The sequence below is a fragment of the Abramis brama genome (genome assembly GCF_963993115.1).
Source record: "Abramis brama genome assembly, chromosome: 14".
NCBI lineage: Eukaryota > Metazoa > Chordata > Actinopteri > Cypriniformes > Leuciscidae > Abramis > Abramis brama.
In genome coordinates this window covers 2,132,565-2,152,947 of record NC_139976.1, presented here as the reverse complement: position 1 = coordinate 2,152,947, position 20,383 = coordinate 2,132,565, and the positions used below count along the sequence as shown (strand labels likewise).

Here is a 20,383-nt window from a genome sequence, read left to right as displayed (position 1 = left end):
TACCTACTAAATTGAAATGGACAAAAATGCTCAATTATGAGAATAAAAAGTCAAAATTATGACAGTCGAAATAACGACAGTCATAGTTATAAGATAAAAGTCAAAATTGACAAAAAAAATTAATTAACAGTCAAAATTGTCTTAATAATATCAATTTATGTCATAATTTCAATTTAGTATATCATAATTTTGGCTTTTTATCTCATAATTATGACAAGTCCTAATTTCATCTAAGGATTATTGACTTTTTATCTCAATTATGACTAATTGCAGTGTTATTTTCAGTATTATTATTTATATTATTATTATTATTAATTTTATATTTTCAGTTTCATTTTAGTTTAAGTTTTAGCGATTTTATTATGTGCGTTTTTAATTTTGAATAGTTTTTGTTTGTTTTAAATATTTCTATTTGGCTTTCTTTTATTTTTATTTCACTTTAAGTAATCACTTAAATTTAGTAATTACTTTAAATATTTTTTTATTTCAGTTAGTTTTCATCAGATATTTTTTTTTCTAATATTTTATTCAGCTTTACTTAGATTAACAAAAAAATATGTGTAATAATTTTATTTTTACTAGTTAACAATAACCACTTGTTTATGGCAGACTAAGCTTTATTAAATTCATGGCCTCTTTTGATGAAAAACTTGTGGAAACTATTTTTCTAGCACTTCTTTTAGACGTATCTATGATCATACGACTGAATTATGACGTATACAGGTCAGCCAAATATCATCCTGTAATGTTTTTGAGTTCAAGCATGTCTGAGGTTTCTGATTGAAATGTAACTTTTACTGGTGTTCACATCATGTGCTCATAAACGAGTGATTTCACCCCTGAAACAATATTTGTGGTATTTAGAGCAGAGGTCAGATGTGGCAGCGCTCTGCTATATTTGTTTTTATGATGCCATATTTTGTGTTTATGTGGAAAGCAGCGATGCAGAAGATTCATGGGCTGTCACTGCCGTGTTATTGCCAGCAGAGATCAGATGAAGGCTTGCGGTCGGTCTCCTGTATTCCCACATGTTTGCAGTGTCTCTAATATCTCGGTGTTCCTCCTGAAGTGAGTGGAACACCAGCAACGGAACATTTACTCTCAATATTTGGAAAACTTTAGGAACCGCATTCCTGATTAGTCCTGATGGAGCAAACATGTTCTCTGACGAGGTTTCTTCACTTTAATGTGTCTCTTTTTCTTCTTTGTGTGAAGCATTAACAATGAAGACAGTGTTTCTCTGTTATGGGTTCAAGCATAAGTCACAGTTTCAGAATTATTCAAAAAACATTTGGTAACACTTTATTAGTGTCCTTGTTACATATTACATGTGCTTTAGAAATAACAGTAAATTATGCATAATTACATGTGCCAAACTATATTGTTACTATATTATGTAGTAAGTACATGTTATTATTCTGTACTTTTAATGCATTTAGGACACCCTAAAATAAAGTGTAACCAAACTTTTTTTTTTTTTAATAAATTAATATTTTTATTCAAAAGTGACAATAAAGGCATTAATAAAATTACAAACTATTTCTATTTCAAATAAGTGCTGTTCTTTTGAACTTTTTATTTATCAAAGAATCCTGAATAAAAAATAAAATAAAAAAATAAGCACAACTGTTTTCAACATTTTCAATGATTTCTGAAGGATCATGTGACACTGAAGACTGGAGTAATGATGCTGAAAGTTCAGCTTTGATCACAGGAATAAATTACACTTTACTATATATTCACATAGAAAACAGCTACTTTGAATTGTAATAATATTTCACAATTTTTACAGTATTTTTGATCAAATAAATGCAGCCTTGGTGAGCATAGCATGAATAAAGAGTAAAAAGGATCAGTTTTGCTATAGTGTTGACTTGAAATGAATCTGAGATGAAGTGTAACGAGCTATGAAATCATTGCGTTCAGTCTGAGAGGAATGTGTCGAGTGTTCTGGTAACACACACTCACACACACACACACACACACATGCAACCGTTTCAGAAAGACAGCGCATCAATCTGGGCTCGAGAACGGACATCTGTTTCTCCGGTGTTTCCCTGCATCGACTGACTGTGTGTGTGTGTGTGTGTGTGTGTGAGGGACTGTTGAAAACAGGCCTGAGAAACTCTTCGATGTCGATGCCAAACCTGATTTAAACACCTCAGTTTGGAGAGTTTGGGCTGCAGTTTCGACCCGAAGCACGAACTGGCACGACTCGCTGCTCTTAAATACCCTGGAAATTACGGTGTGTGTGTGTGTGTGTGTGTGTGTGTGTCTGTGGTGGAGGCCTGCGTGTGTGTGTGGAGTGCTTGTTGAGATGTCATTTATCTTACTCACTGCACATGTGTTTAGAGGTAAGAGTTTCCATGTGTGCACGTGTTTAAATGTGTTGGTGTGTGTGTGTGTGTGTGTTTGCGATGCACGGTGTATTTGTATCCAATCTGTGGCTAATTTTCAGTCTCCGTCATTAATCTCCTGCGCGTAAAGCTTCAGTGGCTTTAAAACAACTGTGTAACTTTGCACGTTTCCTCGCTTCAACCAAAAGTCTTTCCAGACTGTTCTGATGAGTCAAGCATCACTAATATTACTTTTGCTCATATTTCATGTTACTGTTCTACAAAACATCTGATGCTACTCTCAGTTAAAGCTACAGACGTCAGATCATGAGCTGTGCGATTTTCAGACACTCTTAAAGTCCCCCTGTGGTGAAAATCAAGTGTTGTTTATGTGTCTATGTGGTGTTTTTAATACGCTTTAACACAAACCATGTGTAAATTCATAAGTCGACTCCATTGCTGAGTATTTTCTGCTTAAAACTGCAGTGAACCAAAGACAGTCTCAAAAACAGCTTTGAAATCGCTGGTGTTTCTGACGTCACAAACTACCTTGTAACCAATCAGATCAACGTGTGATCGCCAACCAGTGGATCTCTGAGCTGAGTGAGTGAGTGGAGGCGGGGCTCATTTGCATATTCATAGAACCGCGCATACTAAATGAAGCAAGGGTGTCGAGTTACATTCAAGATATTTTAAGGCATGAAGAAAAAAAAATTCAAGAAAAAAACATTTAAATATGTAATTTTGGTGATCAAAGATGAGTTTTAAGGGATAAAATGATTGACTACAGGGGATTTTAACTCTTTCCCCGCCATTGACAGACCTTTTCCGGTTTTCACTGTTAAACATTAAACGCATCATCTAAAAGAGTGCAGAATCTCTGGATTAAAACAGGCGAAAAAGAAGCAGAAACAAGCGATATCATGTGTAATCATATGCATATAGAATAATATGATCATCAATATTAAACAGCGCATAAATCAAAACTGCCTTTGGGTGAAAAGTGAAGCTTTGGGGTGTCATCTACGACATCTGTGATTTCATCTGCTCTGAATCTGATCCAAATGTAGTCTTTGACAAAAACATGATTTTCCTCAGCTTTTTGCTCAAAATGTTGCATTTATGTAAAAAAGAATGCATGAAGCTATACAGTGTTTTTTTTGTTGTCTAAAAGCAGAAGTTCTGTTCTTTCTTTTGATATATTGCATGTTCAGATATTGAAACATGAGGGGCCATGAAACTTTTGTGAAAATGATCAAAGACGCTGGCCGTGGCTGGCAACTTTTTGTTTGTTTTTTTAACGCTGGCGGGGAAAGAGTTAAAAATAAAGGATCTTTATTGGCATTGATTTGATTTGGTTTCATGAAGAAACTTTAACATCCATGGAACATCCAAGGTTTAAACATCCTTTAAAGCAGAAAAAAAAGTTTTTTTAGATTATAAAAATGCATTCTTTTAAGAACTAAAACCAAAGAAACAAAACAAATCTATGGCATCACTCAGAAAACTCCCATTGGGATCCTTCATTTGTCAGAGCGTTAGCAACAGGCACCGAACACCTTAGCAACAGCGTGTGTGTAGCCGACAGAAGCGCAGCTGTAATGACTCTATAAACACGCCGTCAGAGTGAACGATCATCTGTGCAGAATCTGTGCGGCACAAGATTATTTATGGATATCTAATATCTGTGAGTGTTTAGTTTTGTCTGTTTGTGTATGTTTGGTGATTTACTCCGTGTACAAATCATCTTCATCAGTATCTTTGAGTCATTTTTCAGTTATCTAAACATCCTTAAAACAAGGCGAGAGGAAAGATTTTAAAGTTATTTTTTCTAACCGTAAATCTAATGCTTTGATGCATCTTACAAAAAATAGTGTTTTTTTTGGAAACAATAAACTTAAATAAATGAAATCCTTGCTGGAAAATGGTGAAATTTGGCACACAGATAGAGGACAATCTGAATTTAACTCACAGCAATTTTAGAGTCTCTAATTCGATCCCTCTAGCGCCACCAACTGTCCGAAGTTGCACTTGCGTTTAAGAATAAGAAACATAATTGTGTTTTCCTCTGGCTCAAGACTGCATTTAGTATTTTTTACTTCTCAATCTTGGATATTTAGTTATTTTAATGGAAAAACAAGATGAAAGCGTTAATGCCCAGTCGTGGTTTGAGCAGAATCCAGGTGCAAAGAGCCGACAGCTGTTGTTCACGGCACTGAAAGATTCACATGAGCGATTGTTGCTGTTTTGTGTTACTAATATATGAACGTGTGGTCGGTCGGCGGTCAGGGCTTCATGTCGGATCAGCAAGAGTCTGAGAGAGTCGTGGGTTAGTTAGCATGTTCGAGCCTAAAACGCTGTGGGTTTGGGTTGTAACTCAAACATGCTGTTTTAAATGCATGTCGTCCAGTGACTCTCGGAGTCTGTCATGATGAATATTTTAAGGAACTGTGTTCTAAGTTTGCACGCCGCAGCACACATTGTAACGCAAACGTTTGAGCCAAAAAAATTGCAAAAATGCACAAAAACAAAAAATGCGGTGTGGCAAAAAATGCCCATATATGCAATTTTTATACTCCATTTAGCCTTTTGTGCTGGCTTTAGTTGTTGGGCCTTTTCCAATCAAAGGAAAGAGACATTTCTTGAAAATACATGTCTTGTTCTAATTTGGTTCAATATATATATATATATATATATATATATATATATATATATATATATATATATATATATATATATATATATATATATATATATATATAAAAACATTATCTTTTATGCTGATTTTCCAGATCCTAATTCTTCATTTAAATATGATTCTGCATCTCCAGAATATCTTTAGAGCGAAGGTGAAACAAACAACATTTCCCACTAGGAACAATTTCTTAAATATTAGTATTTATGAAGCATGCATATAAATATATAAATTACATGTGCTTTGCCTGAATATGAATTGCAATGTTGTGTCTACTTCATATGCATAAGTTCATATTGCATAGTACTACTACAGTAGTGGCCAGAAATGATGTCCGGAGGGGATTGTTGTTTTTTATGACTCTACAAATTCAATTAAACCATCAAAATATGAGGAAAATATTTTATATTCTTTAATTACTTTAATTATGAGGGAAGAACAAAACACTAAACTTTGGTTAAGGTATTTATCTGACAAAATTATTCGTCAATAAAGGCAAACTACAGCTACAGGTTTTATTTTACTATGCAAAAAGAAAAATGCATTGAAAAACAAAAAGCTGACAGGGAAAAGCACACACTGACTACAACATAATCAGTTATTAATATTTCATTGGTTCTCTTTTGTTTTTGCACGTGTTCATAAATTCTTTGTATGACAGTCTGGCCAAAAATTATGTTGCACAATTTTCCTTGCGTTATGATCACAAATAAAACAATTGACTCCAAGCACAATACGCATTATGATTACAAAACACATTAAATAAAGGATGAAGATAGGCCAGATATCACTTTTGGCCACTAGTGTATAATATTATTCAAACTATTTAAGAGTGAATTCATAATTCAGATGACTTTTATATTTGTATGAGAGAGTGTGTCCAAACGTTTGACATGTTTAAATCAAGAGACTTGTAGGCGTTACACAGGAATCATTCTGAGTGATTAAATGTCACATTGTTCTGTCAAGTATTTGTTTGATTTATTATAGAGATGTTTTTTCTCTATGATGAACATTAACCTGTGATTGTCCATGAATTATTGGTACGAAACCCATTCATATGCTATTTTATATTCTTAAGTGAATGTGCATGAACTGTACAGTGTTTATAAGAATATGACTTACTAATATTATAAAGTGTTACCAATAGGTTTGCATTATTGCTTTCATAGGTTTGATCATGTAACCACATTTTGTAAAAGCTTTGATGATAAATCCCTTATTAGCACATTTTTGATTCATTTTAAGGAATTTTTTATTTTTTATTCCTGTATATATAAAATGCATACCTATTATATTGATTGTATATCTTAGACCTATTCTTCTTTATTACCTGATTTAATACTTTTAAAAAGTAATTCAAAAAGCAAGGCTCATAAACACACACACATATATATATATATATATGCACATGCGCCAAACGCAACATTAAAAGTCTTGTTTTTCGTGTCTAAATAAAGCAGTGCTGTAAAGACAAATAAACTAGTGCACAGACTGAACGAGTTATTCTTTAATTGCTGTCGTTTTCCCTGAGTTTCACAGTAAAAACATTTCTCCCCCACAAACATTAAAATATAAGTTTTCAAGTAAACTTAGAAATAAACATGCAAATTTTGGCTATAAGACATTACACAGTGTGTCTCGGCTTCAGACGAGGGTTGTTTCATCTTTCGTATATATATATATATAAGAGAGTCAGGTTACACTTTACTTTAAGGTGTCATTGTTACAGTGTCATTATATATTTAAGCACTGAGTAATATTAATTAACAACATGTACTTACTATAGGGTTAGGGTTTGGTTGAGGGTTAGTTGCATGTAATTTACTGTTATTACTATGGTAAGTACATGTAACGTGTAACAAGGACACTGTAAAATAAAGTGTTACCGAAAGTTATGATGTCTGTAACAGTTTAAATAAAGCCATGTGAGTCTTGTTGAAATGTTTTTATTTCATTCGCTTTAAAGCTAGCTTTAATAAATAATGGTCCACTAGTCCTGAGGTGAACAAAAACATACAAAAGTCATTCCCTCACTGATATCCGAGTCCAGGCGCAGTGGTCAGTCTCTGTCCGTACAGCGTGTACGGGGAGTAAAACGGGCCCGTGGCCGCAGGAACCGGCACCGGCCCGGCGCTCGTCTGTAACGGGCTTTTAGCGTACGGGTGATACCGCGTGCCGAGCCCGAGCGTGTGGTGTGGCGTCCTGAGCGCGAGCGGGGCTCCAGGCATGTGACACGCGGGAAGAGTTAAAGAGTTGGGATATCCCGACACGAGCTTCTCCGCGAATGCAGTGTGAGTCCGCAAGTGGCTCAGGAGCTCCTCTGAGCTCGAGAAGCGTTTGTCGCACGGCCCGTTTACGGACACCCAGTTGCAAATGTGCTGGGACTCGTTCGGGATCAAAAAGCCGTACGGATACAACGGGTGTCCGGGGAACGAATGCGTAGCGGTTGATAGCGGGTGCATGGGATACATGAGCGGGTATCCGGGCTTGCTGTCGTGCGAGGCGCCGGATGAGAGATGGCTAGCGCAGTGGTAGCTCAGGCAGAACGGGTCTCGGCACATGATGGATGGGGGAGAGGCTCCGGCGAGCGGACTGGACCCTGTTTTACCACTGAGATTCATCATCTGACTGCCTCCGCTGGGCTTGCTCGGGTCCAGGGACACGCCGTGGGACAGGAAGGGCTGAGCGTAGCCGGCATACGCTCCGGGATACGCCAGTCCTGCAGGGGAGATGGGGAATACGGTGTGGCCGGTTCTGTAGGGAGAAACCGGCGCCACGAGTCCCGATCCGAGGACGGACGAGGCCGAGGACGTGGGAACGCTTTCAGACGTGACCGGTTTGGAAACATCCTTTGCCTCGCTGCTGTTGCTCTCAGTTCTTCCCGGTGTATCCGGAGTGGAGCTTTTACGTGCGTCGCTTTCCTTTTTCCCTGTTTTATCCCCTGATTTATCTCCGGGTTGCGGAGAGATGGAGCTGCAGGAGTGTGGACTCCCCGTTCGCGGTGTGACGGGTCGACAGGTGGCGCTCGGGACACGGAAACTGGTCTTATCTCCGCTCGCGTCTTTCCTCTCGGATGATTTGGCGTATGGCTTGAAACTGGATTTGTCCTCGGCTCCGATGTCGCTGATCTTCAGCGGGCTGGATTTGCTGTCCTTGTCCGAGGCGACGGCCGAGAGTTTCGTCGAGGAAAGGGGATCCGACTTCCCAATTTGGGAGCATGTTTGTGCGAGGAGGGCGAGCGGACTCTTCTTGGCATCCAACTGTGAAAACAGAGAGATTTAAGTATATTACAGTTTCAAAAGAACACTCATATTTACATTTGGCATTACCACTGAATTGAACTACTGAAAATACTGATGCTTTCCACTTAAACATGCATTTAATTAACGAGCTCATGACATTTTCTAGGCTAAAAAAGGTAAATGTTTAGAGCTGATTTATGTCAGGCGCTGTAAAGCCTTTGAGCACGACTCGAGCCTCTTGAATCTTAAATCTAAAATGCTGCAGAGACATTAAATCAAGTGTCGAGGGTTTGTTATATCCCTCTTTACATGCAATAAAATGTGTCCTTATGGAAACATATATTGTTTTCCTTACCTTTATATAACAAAATGAAGAGAAAAAAATGCATTGTTGGAAGTAGAAGGTCAGTTTTTAAGGAAACTATTAATGATGTTTGTTTTATTTTTCATCCAAGACTCAAAATTGACTGGAAAAGATGCATAAATAGTGGAAACGGAAAGTATTTTTTTTTAACACTTTCCAGTATTTATGCATCTTTGATTAAATGTTCACCAAAGCAACTTTGCCTTACATAATTAGTATAGAATTGTCGTATGGCAACTCGCATAGAATTGCAGTGATGCAATTTCAAAAATGCTGAGGTTTATTGAGGCCTAATTATTTATGCATAAAAACAATTCTCTATTGTTGCGCTTATAAGCTTTTATCGTCAGTATTAGATTAAAATTACTCGCTTATTTTGAGTTTGTAAGAGTATAAATATATCAGTGCACAAAAAAGTAATTAGATAAATTAATACTTTTAAGAAAAGTTGTTTTCAAAACATGTAAACGTTATCAAAAAATAAAAAAACACTGCGCGTTCAGGATTTGCGCATTCACGCGGTAGATTAAGAGTTGAAAATAAAGACTGGAGTGAAAAAAATGAAGAAAGGTGTTGTTTCGTGTCGCAAACTGTCAGCTTTACTCATAGACTGTAAAAAAAATAAAATAAAAATACTGCGTAGTATAAAGGGTTAATTATAACCTATATTAGTGTTTTCCAACACGAAAAGGCTGCGCGTTCAGGATTTGCGCATTCACGCGGTAGATAAAGAGTTGAAAATAAAGACTGGATTGAGGAAACAAAAGAAGAAATGTGTTGTTTCGTGTCGCAAACTGTCAGCTTTACCCACAGACTGTAAAAGAAACAGTCTTTACCTCGATAGGGCTGACGGGAGTGGACGGGAGCGGCTGGAGATAGTCCGGGTGAAGGATGTGTCCCGTGCGCGCGCTCAGCATTTTCAACACTTTCACGGGTAAACGGCTCGCCTGGCGCTGCGGGTCTGCGGGAGACACTGAGTGCTGGACGGGGTCACGGGTTCGGTTCTCGTCCCACACTGGATACACCACACTAAACACAGCAGACTCCGTTGGCAATGTGATCATGTCCCACTTCTCTCTGCGTAATCTGGAAACGCATCTGACAAAAAAGTATTTCCCAAGAAGGCAAACAAATGTGTCCAAATGTTAAAAAAAAAACACACAATATAATCCTTAAAGGTTATTGCTGGGGAAAGGGTGCAGAGAGACTTCGGAGCGCATCTTATCTTCCGCGTCGCGCACTCGCATTGAGCTCAGCTCACACATACCTCGCGTTCACGCGCACCCGAGATTAAAGCCTTCACTGCCGTCCAATCACAGCGCTGCGTGAGGTGATTGACAGGTCCAATGGGTGTGTGACGTCACCGTTGTGGGCGTTTGTTTTGGCCATATTGAGGAGGTGAAAACAATCTCACATCAATATATAAATCCTATCTTGTAATAAAACAAATCCAGTATTATAATTTATAGGCTCTGTTCTTTTAATGTTAATACAAAAGCACACCAGGTTTGATAATACATCTGGTGTGATTTTATTTTTGTACTTAAACATGAGTGATGGCTTCTTCACAGGTCATCTCCCACTGGTATTAGAAATGTCTGCATCTGTAAACTACAAACTTGTGTAATATAGAGAGTTATGCACCAGTTTAACTGGCCCCAATAAAAACATTATTCTCTAATGACACGTCCAACAAATATTTACAAAAACTATAAACCAAAAGCATAGAAAAATGAATTGGAGAAGTAATCATAATTGTCATATCTGGTGATTAAAACGAAAAATATGGTATTGCGGAGTGTTGTAATTATCTATCTATCTATCTATCTATCTATCTATCTATCTATCTATCTATCTATCTATCTATCTATCTATCGTTCTATCTATCGTTCTATCTATCTATCTATCTATCTATCTATCTATCTATCTATCTATCTATCTATCTATATATCGCTCTATCGTTCTATCTCTATCTATCTATCGTTCTATCTATCTATCTATCTATCTATCTATCTATCTATCTATCTATCTATCTATCTATCTATCTATCTATCTATCTATCGTTCTAATATCTATCTATCTATCGTTCTATCTCTATCTATCTATCTATCTATCTATCATCTAAATATTTTACTAATCCAGTGTTTATCTCTCTGTCTATCTGTGAATATGAATAGTTTAGTAATCCGGTGTTGATTGTTATTAATGAAGGCTGTGTAACACTAGCTCTGATTGATGAGTGTGTGTGAGTGTGTGTTGCTGTGTTCAGTGGAGGCTGTCAGCTCTCGGTTCTGCCGGTGAGTTATTAGGGCCAGAAACTCCCCCTTTATTGTGTGGGTGATGGATGACGCCCAGCACACGGGCGTTACTCCGTAATGGGAACACATTTCAGACGGGCCATATTTCACCACATTTAAGTAGAAAGTTTTGAACGCCTCCTCGATATTTCACACCCTTTTGGCATATTTATGGAAAACTCCACGCATGCAAATATAATTACACGCTGCTGCCTGTAGGACTAAACAGTGATACCAAGGTACAGTTTTATTTTCAATGAGCCTTCAAACTTGTTTGATCTTCTGGCTAGAAAATATTACTATAATATTAATCAATATTAAATATTTGCTTCTTTGTTTGCTTAGATACACATAACAATAGAGAGACTAGGTTACCATACACTCAATAAAAGACAGAATATTAATATTCAGATGTTTAACACATTATATTCAGATAACGTGAATAGGATCTGATGCATTTATAATAGTTGTAAAACATTTAGCAGTTTCTTTGGAAATTCATTTGATTAATTTTCCTTTGCATATTTATGTAGGCCTGGGCAAGGTTTGGAGGCTCATGAGGATTGAGGAAATGTTGGTAATTAATAGCGGCTGTGAATGATTGTGTTTACAGTTGCATGCTTTGTTTTATTAAAGTCACTATCATGGAAATTTCAATACTTTCCTCAATGTTTTGAGCTGTACTCAGTTATAATATGGAACTAATAATGCATATCTGGATGCAGAAACATGAAGTATCTGAATGCGAAACAAGGCAAAGAAAAGCCTTTGATTGCCGGTTGAGAGAGGAGGATCAGTTAGTAACAGATAAGCCCAGTAATTGAGCGTATTGCTTTTATTGGGAATAGGGAGCTCTGGAGAGATGTTCATGTGGTACAGCAGGATCGTCTTCTGCTCTGCTCATTATCTTCTGCTCATTAATCCACGCCAGAGACGCAACGAGCAGGACCTGATGGGGTAGTAAAGAAAGAGAAAGCGCCATTAAGCCCCGCAGAGCTCATGCAAACATATGGCGATGGTTTCCCTGGACGGCGTGTGGTCGAGCAGCGCTGCAATAAATAAACCTGCGCACAAACGCTGCTCATCATTCTTTACTTGTAATACTAACCTGAAAACATGCAGGCATTCCTGTGCTAAGGGCCGGGTTCATCTCGACAAACAAATGCACATTCAAGATTTTCACATTAGCAAAGTGTAGTGGTGTAAATGCTAATAGAAAACAATGCAACCTTTTACATTTTTATTTTATTTATATATATATACTGTATATATATATATAAATGCTAATAGAAAACAATGCAACCTTTTACATTTTTATTTTATATATATATATATATATATATATATATATATATATATATATATATATATATATATATATATATATACAGTGAGGAAAATAAGTATTTGAACACCATGCTATTTTGCAAGTTCTCCCACTTAGAAATCATGGAGGGGTCTGAAATTGTCATCGTAGGTGCATGTCCACTGTGAGAGACATAATCTAAAAAAAAAAATCCAGAAATCACAATGTATGATTTTTTAACTATTTATTTGTATGATACAGCTGCAAATAAGTATTTGAACACCTGAGGAAATCAATGTTAATATTTGGTACAGTAGCCTTTGTTTGCAATTACAGAGGTCAAACGTTTCCTGTAGTTTTTCACCAGGTTTGCACACACTGCAGGAGGGATTTTGGCCCACTCCTCCACACAGATCTTCTCTAGATCAGTCAGGTTTCTGGGCTGTCGCTGAGAAACACGGAGTTTGAGCTTCCTCCAAAGATTCTCTATTGGGTTTAGGTCTGGAGACTGGCTAGGCCACGCCAGAACCTTGATATGCTTCTTACAGAGCCACTCCTTGGTTATCCTGGCTGTGTGCTTCGGGTCATTGTCATGTTGGAAGACCCAGCCTCGACCCATCTTCAATGCTCTAACTGAGGGAAGGAGGTTGTTCCCCAAAATCTCGCAATACATGGCCCCGGTCATCCTCTCCTTAATACAGTGCAGTCGCCCTGTCCCATGTGCAGAAAAACACCCCCAAAGCATGATGCTACCACCCCCATGCTTCACAGTAGGGATGGTGTTCTTGGGATGGTACTCATCATTCTTCTTCCTCCAAACACGTTTAGTGGAATTATGACCAAAAAGTTCTATTTTGGTCTCATCTGACCACATGACTTTCTCCCATGACTCCTCTGGATCATCCAAATGGTCATTGGCAAACTTAAGACGGGCCTTGACATGTGCTGGTTTAAGCAGGGGAACCTTCCGTGCCATGCATGATTTCAAACCATGACGTCTTAGTATATTACCAACAGTAACCTTGGAAACGGTGGTCCCAGCTCTTTTCAGGTCATTGACCAGCTCCTCCCGTGTAGTTCTGGGCTGATTTCTCACCTTTCTTAGGATCATTGAGACCCCACGAGGTGAGATCTTGCATGGAGCCCCAGTCCGAGGGAGATTGACAGTCATGTTTAGCTTCTTCCATTTTCTAATGATTGCTCCAACAGTGGACCTTTTTTCACCAAGCTGCTTGGCAATTTCCCCGTAGCCCTTTCCAGCCTTGTGGAGGTGTACAATTTTGTCTCTAGTGTCTTTGGACAGCTCTTTGGTCTTGGCCATGTTAGTAGTTGGATTCTTACCGATTGTATGGGGTGGACAGGTGTCTTTATGCAGCTAACGACCTCAAACAGGTGCATCTAATTTAGGATAATAAATGGAGTGGAGGTGGACATTTTAAAGGCAGACTAACAGGTCTTTGAGGGGCAGAATTCTAGCTGATAGACAGGTGTTCAAATACTTATTTGCAGCTGTATCATACAAATAAATAGTTAAAAAATCATATATTGTGATTTCTGGATTTTTTTTTTAGATTATGTCTCTCACAGTGGACATGCACCTACGATGACAATTTCAGACCCCTCCATGATTTCCAAGTGGGAGAACTTGCAAAATAGCAGGGTGTTCAAATACTTATTTTCCTCACTCTGTATATATATATATATATATATATATATATATATATATATATATATATATATATATATATACATAAATGCTAATAGAAAACAATGCAACCCTTTACATTTTTATATATATATATATATATATATACAATGATTAATCACATCCAAAATAAATGTGTTTACATAATATAATATTATGTGTGTACTGTGCATAAATATTTTGTATATATAAATACACACACATGCATGTATATATTTAAGAAAAAAATGGTTATTTATATATAAAATATTATATTTATATATAATATAAATTATGTATAAATAGATATACAGTATATAAATGCAAATATTTCTTAAATATATACATGCATATGTGTGTATTTATATATACAAAATAATTATACACAGTACACACACACACATTTCTAATTTTGTGTCCAATTTAGATCTTTAAAATAAATCAGTAAATAAATTATATATATATATATATATATATATGCAAAAGCCTCTGAGTGCCATCTGAAATTTTCTTCTAGAATGATGATTTTTTATCAAGCTCGTATATTTAAGTTCAGTAATTTCACTTAAATGACAATTAATAGGTAATTTTCATTGCCATTATCATTCTAGAAGAAAATTTCAGATGGCACTTATTGGCTTTTGCATCTGAACTCTTCATATATATATATATATATATATATATAATTTATTTACTGATTTATTTTAAATATCTAAATTGGACACAAAATTAGAAATAAGTATTCAGACTTATAGGCTTCATATGTCTGAATGTTTGATATTTTGTTCTGAGAAAAGCCATACGGCAGATGACGATTGATTCTGATATTTTGTTATCTAATGCAATGACATTCACACACGTTTAATTGTCCAAATAGTTTTTTGGTTTGGCTGTATCATTACAGGCGTTTACCAGCGCTTGTCATCGGCGAGTGACAGGCTGTAATATTGGCACAGATCGACAGACTGAACCATTAGCCCTGACAGAGACAGGATTAGACTGCTGAAAGGATGCATTCGTGGCTTCTAAGCTGTCATTTTATACATCCGTTCTCAAGCTGTCAAGATGCCGGAGCTCTTAAGAGGAGTTTTAACCTTGTCACATGACTGCTGTCATCTCTCGCCAGTATCGGACAGAATCCTGTTTGCTCTCTTATAGTGCTGGCATCAACAGATGCAAAGGTCAGGAACGTCTCACTTTAATCCATGGTGATCTCCATTGTGTGCAAGTGCTTGTTAGACTGGTTTAGTTTAGACTTTACATGCTGTTTTAGTTGCTGCGGATTGACTTGATGTGCTAAGCAGGTTATTAGATCTTAGGTGTCATTGTTACAGTGTAATTATATATATAAGTACTGAGTAATATTAATTAACTACATGTATAGGCCTACTATAGGGTTAGGATTTGGTTGAGGGTTAGTTGCATGTAATTATGCATAATTTACTGTTACTACTATGGTAAGTACATGTAACATATGTAACAAGGACACTGTAAAATAAAGTGTTACTCTACAAAGGCTTCACATGGAGTGGGAACCCTGTTAATAATATGGGTGAAATATTAACGCACAAACAGCAAGACACCATTCCAGGAAACTGCTAATTGTTTTTAAGTTAAATTACCTTTTTAAAAGTTGTTTCCTTGAAAAAAAAAAAAATCTTCATGCCTTAAAATATCTTGAATGTAACTCGACACCCTCGCCTCATTTAGTATGCGAGGTTCTATGAATATGCAAATGAGCCCCGCCTCCACTCACTCGCTCAGCTCAGAGATCCACTGGTTGATGATCACACGTTGATCTGATTGGTTACAAGGTCGTTTGTGACGTCAGAAACACCAGCGATTTCAAAGCGTGTTTTTGAGACTGTCTTTGGTTCACTGCAGTTTTAAGGAGGAAATACTCAGCAATGGAGTCGACTTATGAATTTACACATGCTTTGTCTTAAAGTGTATTAAAAACACCACATAGACACATAAACAACATTAAAAGCTGGATTTTCAACACAGGGGGACTTTACTTGCAGTTTCTTGGTAATTATGAGTGAAATTCACTAGCAATATGTGAAAACAGTAAGCCCCCCCCCCCAAGTGTCTAGATGACAGAAAGCCACACAGGTTTGGAACGAGTAAATGAGACAATTTTCATTATTGCGTGAACTTCTCCTTTAAGCTCGAGTCTTAAACTCTGACAGGATCCATTACCCGCCAGCAGAGCTGCCAGTGATCTACGGCTGAAGATGACTTTGAGAAGGCGCGTTTCTGACTGCAACATTCATCTCTATAGCAGGTGTGTCTCAAGTGTTCCTCAGTTTTAAAGAAGCCGTCGATGATAACGTGTCCCGTTCCCTCCATCACGCTCCTCTTCTTCATTTCTCTGACGACGTTAACCCGATCAGTCCCTAAGTAACGTCTCAAACTCTCACAAGTGCTCGACTCGGTCTGAGAGCTGTGACTATAGACAGAAGAAGAGGGTTTGGGTGTCTTATTAATTAGTTAAAGCTGTGGACTTTAGAGACTCGTGAGGAATATAAGACTGAGGGATTACAGACGGACATCACTGTTATCAGCAGGTGCGCGTCCACGAACTGGCAGACTTTAGTTCTGCCTCTGAATACATCTGACGACTCTGCCAATCTCCGCCAACACTGGAACTAATTCCTGCAACGTGCAGCCTGACATCTGCCATATTATTGTCATAAGAACTCTTTGAAACATTCTCATATTCGGAAGGCCCTTCACTTTTACTAATAGTCTTATGAGGATCATTCGGCACAAAGTTTCTTCAAGGCAAGTCAGTCCGGTCGGCGGCCATCTTGTTTTAGCAGAATAGACGTACATGGACCGACATGGACGGGTCATTTGTGTAAAATCTACAAAAACCGTTTGATAAGATTTGGTTTAAATACAAACACAAATAAAAATGGTAAATAATGGTTTCATAAATGTTGCTTCTTTGGCTCAGATTACACTAGAAACTATTTTTCAGTTAATGCATGCATGTTGCGATTGGCTTCTTAACTGAAATGTGGGACGTCCATTTCTATAATCGACCATTGATATTTTTATAATGTCTTTCTTTGGCAACAGCATTTTTAAAAAAATCATTTTCAGCTACTGTAGATCATTGAGACTAAAGTGAAAATAGCCTATGTGTTTAAATGGGGTAAAATGTTTTTTGATATAAAAGCGAGGAAAACTTATGATGTAAACTAAAAATGAAATATTTAGCAAGTAAGGGAAGGTTTTAGCTTTAAATCCCATTTTACACCATTTTATTAAGTAAAATCACTGTAACGCAGAACTTTAAAACGCCTACACTCACTCACTCAATGAAATATGCAAAACTGAAATTTAATTTGAAATATATTAGAATTTTAATAATCAGAATGAACGATTTAGTTCATGTTAGTTTACAGTTGACTCTCTGCATACTAAATGAAGACGTTCAGAATTTAAATGAATGTTATTATTCTGAACTTTAATTAATGTAATTGAACTAAGAACTAAGTAAGTAACTATTTTTCCGCTAGTGGTTTCAGACTCTTAGACTGATTGTGCCGTTCTTTTTTTAATTTGAAACCCCTCTTGTTTCTGCTTTAGATCATGAGTGTCATAAATGAAGTGTTTCTGTGTGTTGATGTGGTGTTGGTCCGAGTTGCTCGTCTCAGGTTAAGTGCATTAACGCAGTGATGGGATTACTGTCACACCAGTGCCTCGTCCCGTCTCCAGCTCTCCCAGTGAATAGTCTTAGCGTGTCTCATGGGCCAGATTAGGGATTACCTGCCGGGAAGCTTCCGTCAGGATTATGGGAGAGTCAGGTGAGGAGGATCACATGACCTGCTCTCGCAGTAAAAACACATTCTAGAGTTTCCTTTGTTTTCAATTCCCTTTTCTGTTTTCCTCCATTTAGTTTTCTTATACCCTTTTTCCTATTTCCTTTCTCATTTAAGTTAACATCTTTTTTGTTTCTTTTAACATTTCCTTTCCATTTCCTTTTTAATTTCTGTTTCTTTTTTTACTTGCCTTACCTTTTACTTTTCATTTCCTTTACCTTTCCATTTAATTTTACTCTTTACTTATTTTTTATTTCCTTCCTTTCTTGTTTCCTTTTTCCACTTCCATTTCCTTTCACTTTTTCATTTCTCTCGTTTTACCTCCTTTTTCCCTTTTCCCATTTAATTTAATTTTTCTTTCTCTGCCTGTTTTATTTCATTTTTCATTTTCTTTTCCTTTTTCCTTACTTTTTACACTTCCATTTCCATTTCCTTTCTAAGTTCTGTTTCTTTTTACTTCCCCTTTTTCCTTTTTCCTATTTCAGTTTACTTTTTACTTATCTTCCTTTTTTTCCTTTTCTCATTTGTTAATTTTTTTTACTTAATTTCCTTCTTTTCCTTTTCCTTTTTTATACTTTCCTATTTCAGTTTACTTTATACTTATTTTATTTGTTTCTTGTTTTTCCCACTTCCACTTCCATTTCCTTTTCTCATTTATATTTCTTTTTACCCCTTATTTTCCTTTTCATTTCCTTTATTTTCCCCCTTTCAGGTTACTTTTTCCTTCTCTTCCTGCTTCATTTCTTTTCTCATTCTTTTCCATTCATTTTCTTACTTTTCCCACTTCCATTTCCCTTTCCTTTTTTACTTCCCATTTCTTCTTTTCCTTTTCATTTCCTTTACTTTTCCCATTTCTGTTTACTTTTAACTTTTCCTTTACCATTTCGGTATCCTGTTTGCTTTACTTTACATACTTTCTCGTTTATCCCTTATTCCCTTTTTGTTCCATTCCTTTCTCATTTGAAAGTAATTTCCTTACTTTTTTTCCTTTCTTTCCATTTTCCTTCTTATCTGGCAGTACAGTGGTCCGAGATTCAGAAAACATGGCCAAGGTTACACATGTTGAGTCCAGTGACAATGTGAATAACACATGTTTTCAAATCCAGAATTGAGACATTTTCAACATAATAACTTTCATAATGAATCCTTCAAACGGAGGCTTCTGTCCAACATTAAAGCTCGTCTGTCACACTCATGTTTAAAGCCGCATGTCTTCTCCTTTCTCTCCACTGTCCTGCATGCGTTGGGATTTGTCGAGCTGTATCACGTCTCTCCCGTCTGAGCTGAAGTTTTCCGGGTCTGGATATGGTTCTGCAGCAGCTCATCGGATTGAATGATTAAGTGTGGAGCGGCTCTGAGGCCGACGGGAGGCAGGTTCCTGATCTCTCGCTCCTTTACACAAAATCAATGGTGGCCTGAACTGCAAGGCCTGCTGGGATTGAGCCACGAGGGCCTGACGCTCACTGACTCTTTCATGAGGCTGTTTGAAGTTTGGGTCGGTGTGAGGAACTCAAACACCTGTCTGCAAACTCACTCGCACTGTTCAGTTTGATCTGTATTTACCTTTACATTTCAGATTTGATCTGCATCAATAATGCAATACCTAAAAATCAATCACGGACTATGAATAATCCAGTTTGGACCTAAAGAGAAAATTGCTATTGAAGTCTGAAAATTCATCCATTCATTTATTGTCTTATTTTATCATGTAAAAATGCATTACAAATTCTAGTGTCAGCATAACTATATTTGAGTAAAAATTTATTAATTAATTAACATGAATCCATCCATCCATCCATCTCTATCTCTGTCTTTAACTTATAAGAATTTTATGTTTTATGTCATTTTAATTTAATTTTTTATTTTATAACTATTAACTTATTAATTTACTTTATTTTATTTTATTAACTTTATTATCTATTTTATTTTTTATTTAAAAAAAATATTTTATTAACTTTTATTTTATTAATTATATTTTGGTAATTGTACATCTTATTTTATTAACTTTATGTCATCAACTATTTTATTTTACTATAACTTATTTTAAATAACTATTTTATGTTTATTAACTATTTTATTTCATTAACTTTATTTCATTAACTGTTTTATTTTATCAACTTTATTTTATTCCCTTTATTTTGGTAACTTTTCATTTGATTTATTCATATTTATTAACTTGAATTTGTTGACTTGTTAATTTTATCAACTTTATTTTACTGACTATTTTATTTTATAAACTTTATTTTGATTATTTTTGATTATTGACTTGATTTTCTTTTGTTATTTTCTATATTCTTGACTTATAAATTAGTTTAAGTTCGACATCCATGGACATGAATAGGCTTTTTGTTGATTTTTCCATAAGTCTGTGTTTGAGGGTCTGGGCAGCCGTGTGTGTGTGTGTGTGTGTGTGTGTGTGTGTGTTGTACTGTATCATGCTGTGGTGTTAATGAGAGTCTCAGGCTCCTGGTGACGTTAGATAAGTAAACTTTTACATCGGACATCTAATGGCGAGCCAACACACAACCAAAGTCTTGCTGATGTTTTCATGCTGTCGCGAATAATTCACCACACAAACACACTGCAGCTGACACAGATCATCATGAAGGAAGGCCATGTTCAC

At 36.5% G+C, this 20,383-nt stretch overlaps 1 protein-coding gene across 1 annotated transcript; it reads right to left on the bottom strand.

Moving 5' to 3' along the window:
• Positions 1-6,526: 6,526 nt before the first annotated feature.
• LOC311095829 (zinc finger protein 503-like) lies at positions 6,527-9,905 on the bottom strand. Its single transcript, XM_084134650.1, has 2 exons — positions 9,477-9,905; positions 6,527-8,294 (listed from the first exon to the last, which is right to left on the bottom strand). Exons 1-2 carry the CDS (start codon positions 9,702-9,704, stop codon positions 7,065-7,067), a joined length of 1,458 nt encoding a protein of 485 aa, XP_083990776.1. The 5' UTR covers positions 9,705-9,905; the 3' UTR covers positions 6,527-7,064.
• Positions 9,906-20,383: the final 10,478 nt, after the last annotated feature.

Coding starts and splice junctions, on each gene's coding strand:
- LOC311095829 (XM_084134650.1), bottom strand. CDS start 9,704: ATGATCACATTGCCAACGGAGTCTGCTGTGTTTAGTGTGGTGTATCCA. Junction 8,295..9,476: donor CTCCCGTCAGCCCTATCGAG/GTAAAGACTGTT, acceptor CTGTTTTCACAG/TTGGATGCCAAGAAGAGTCC.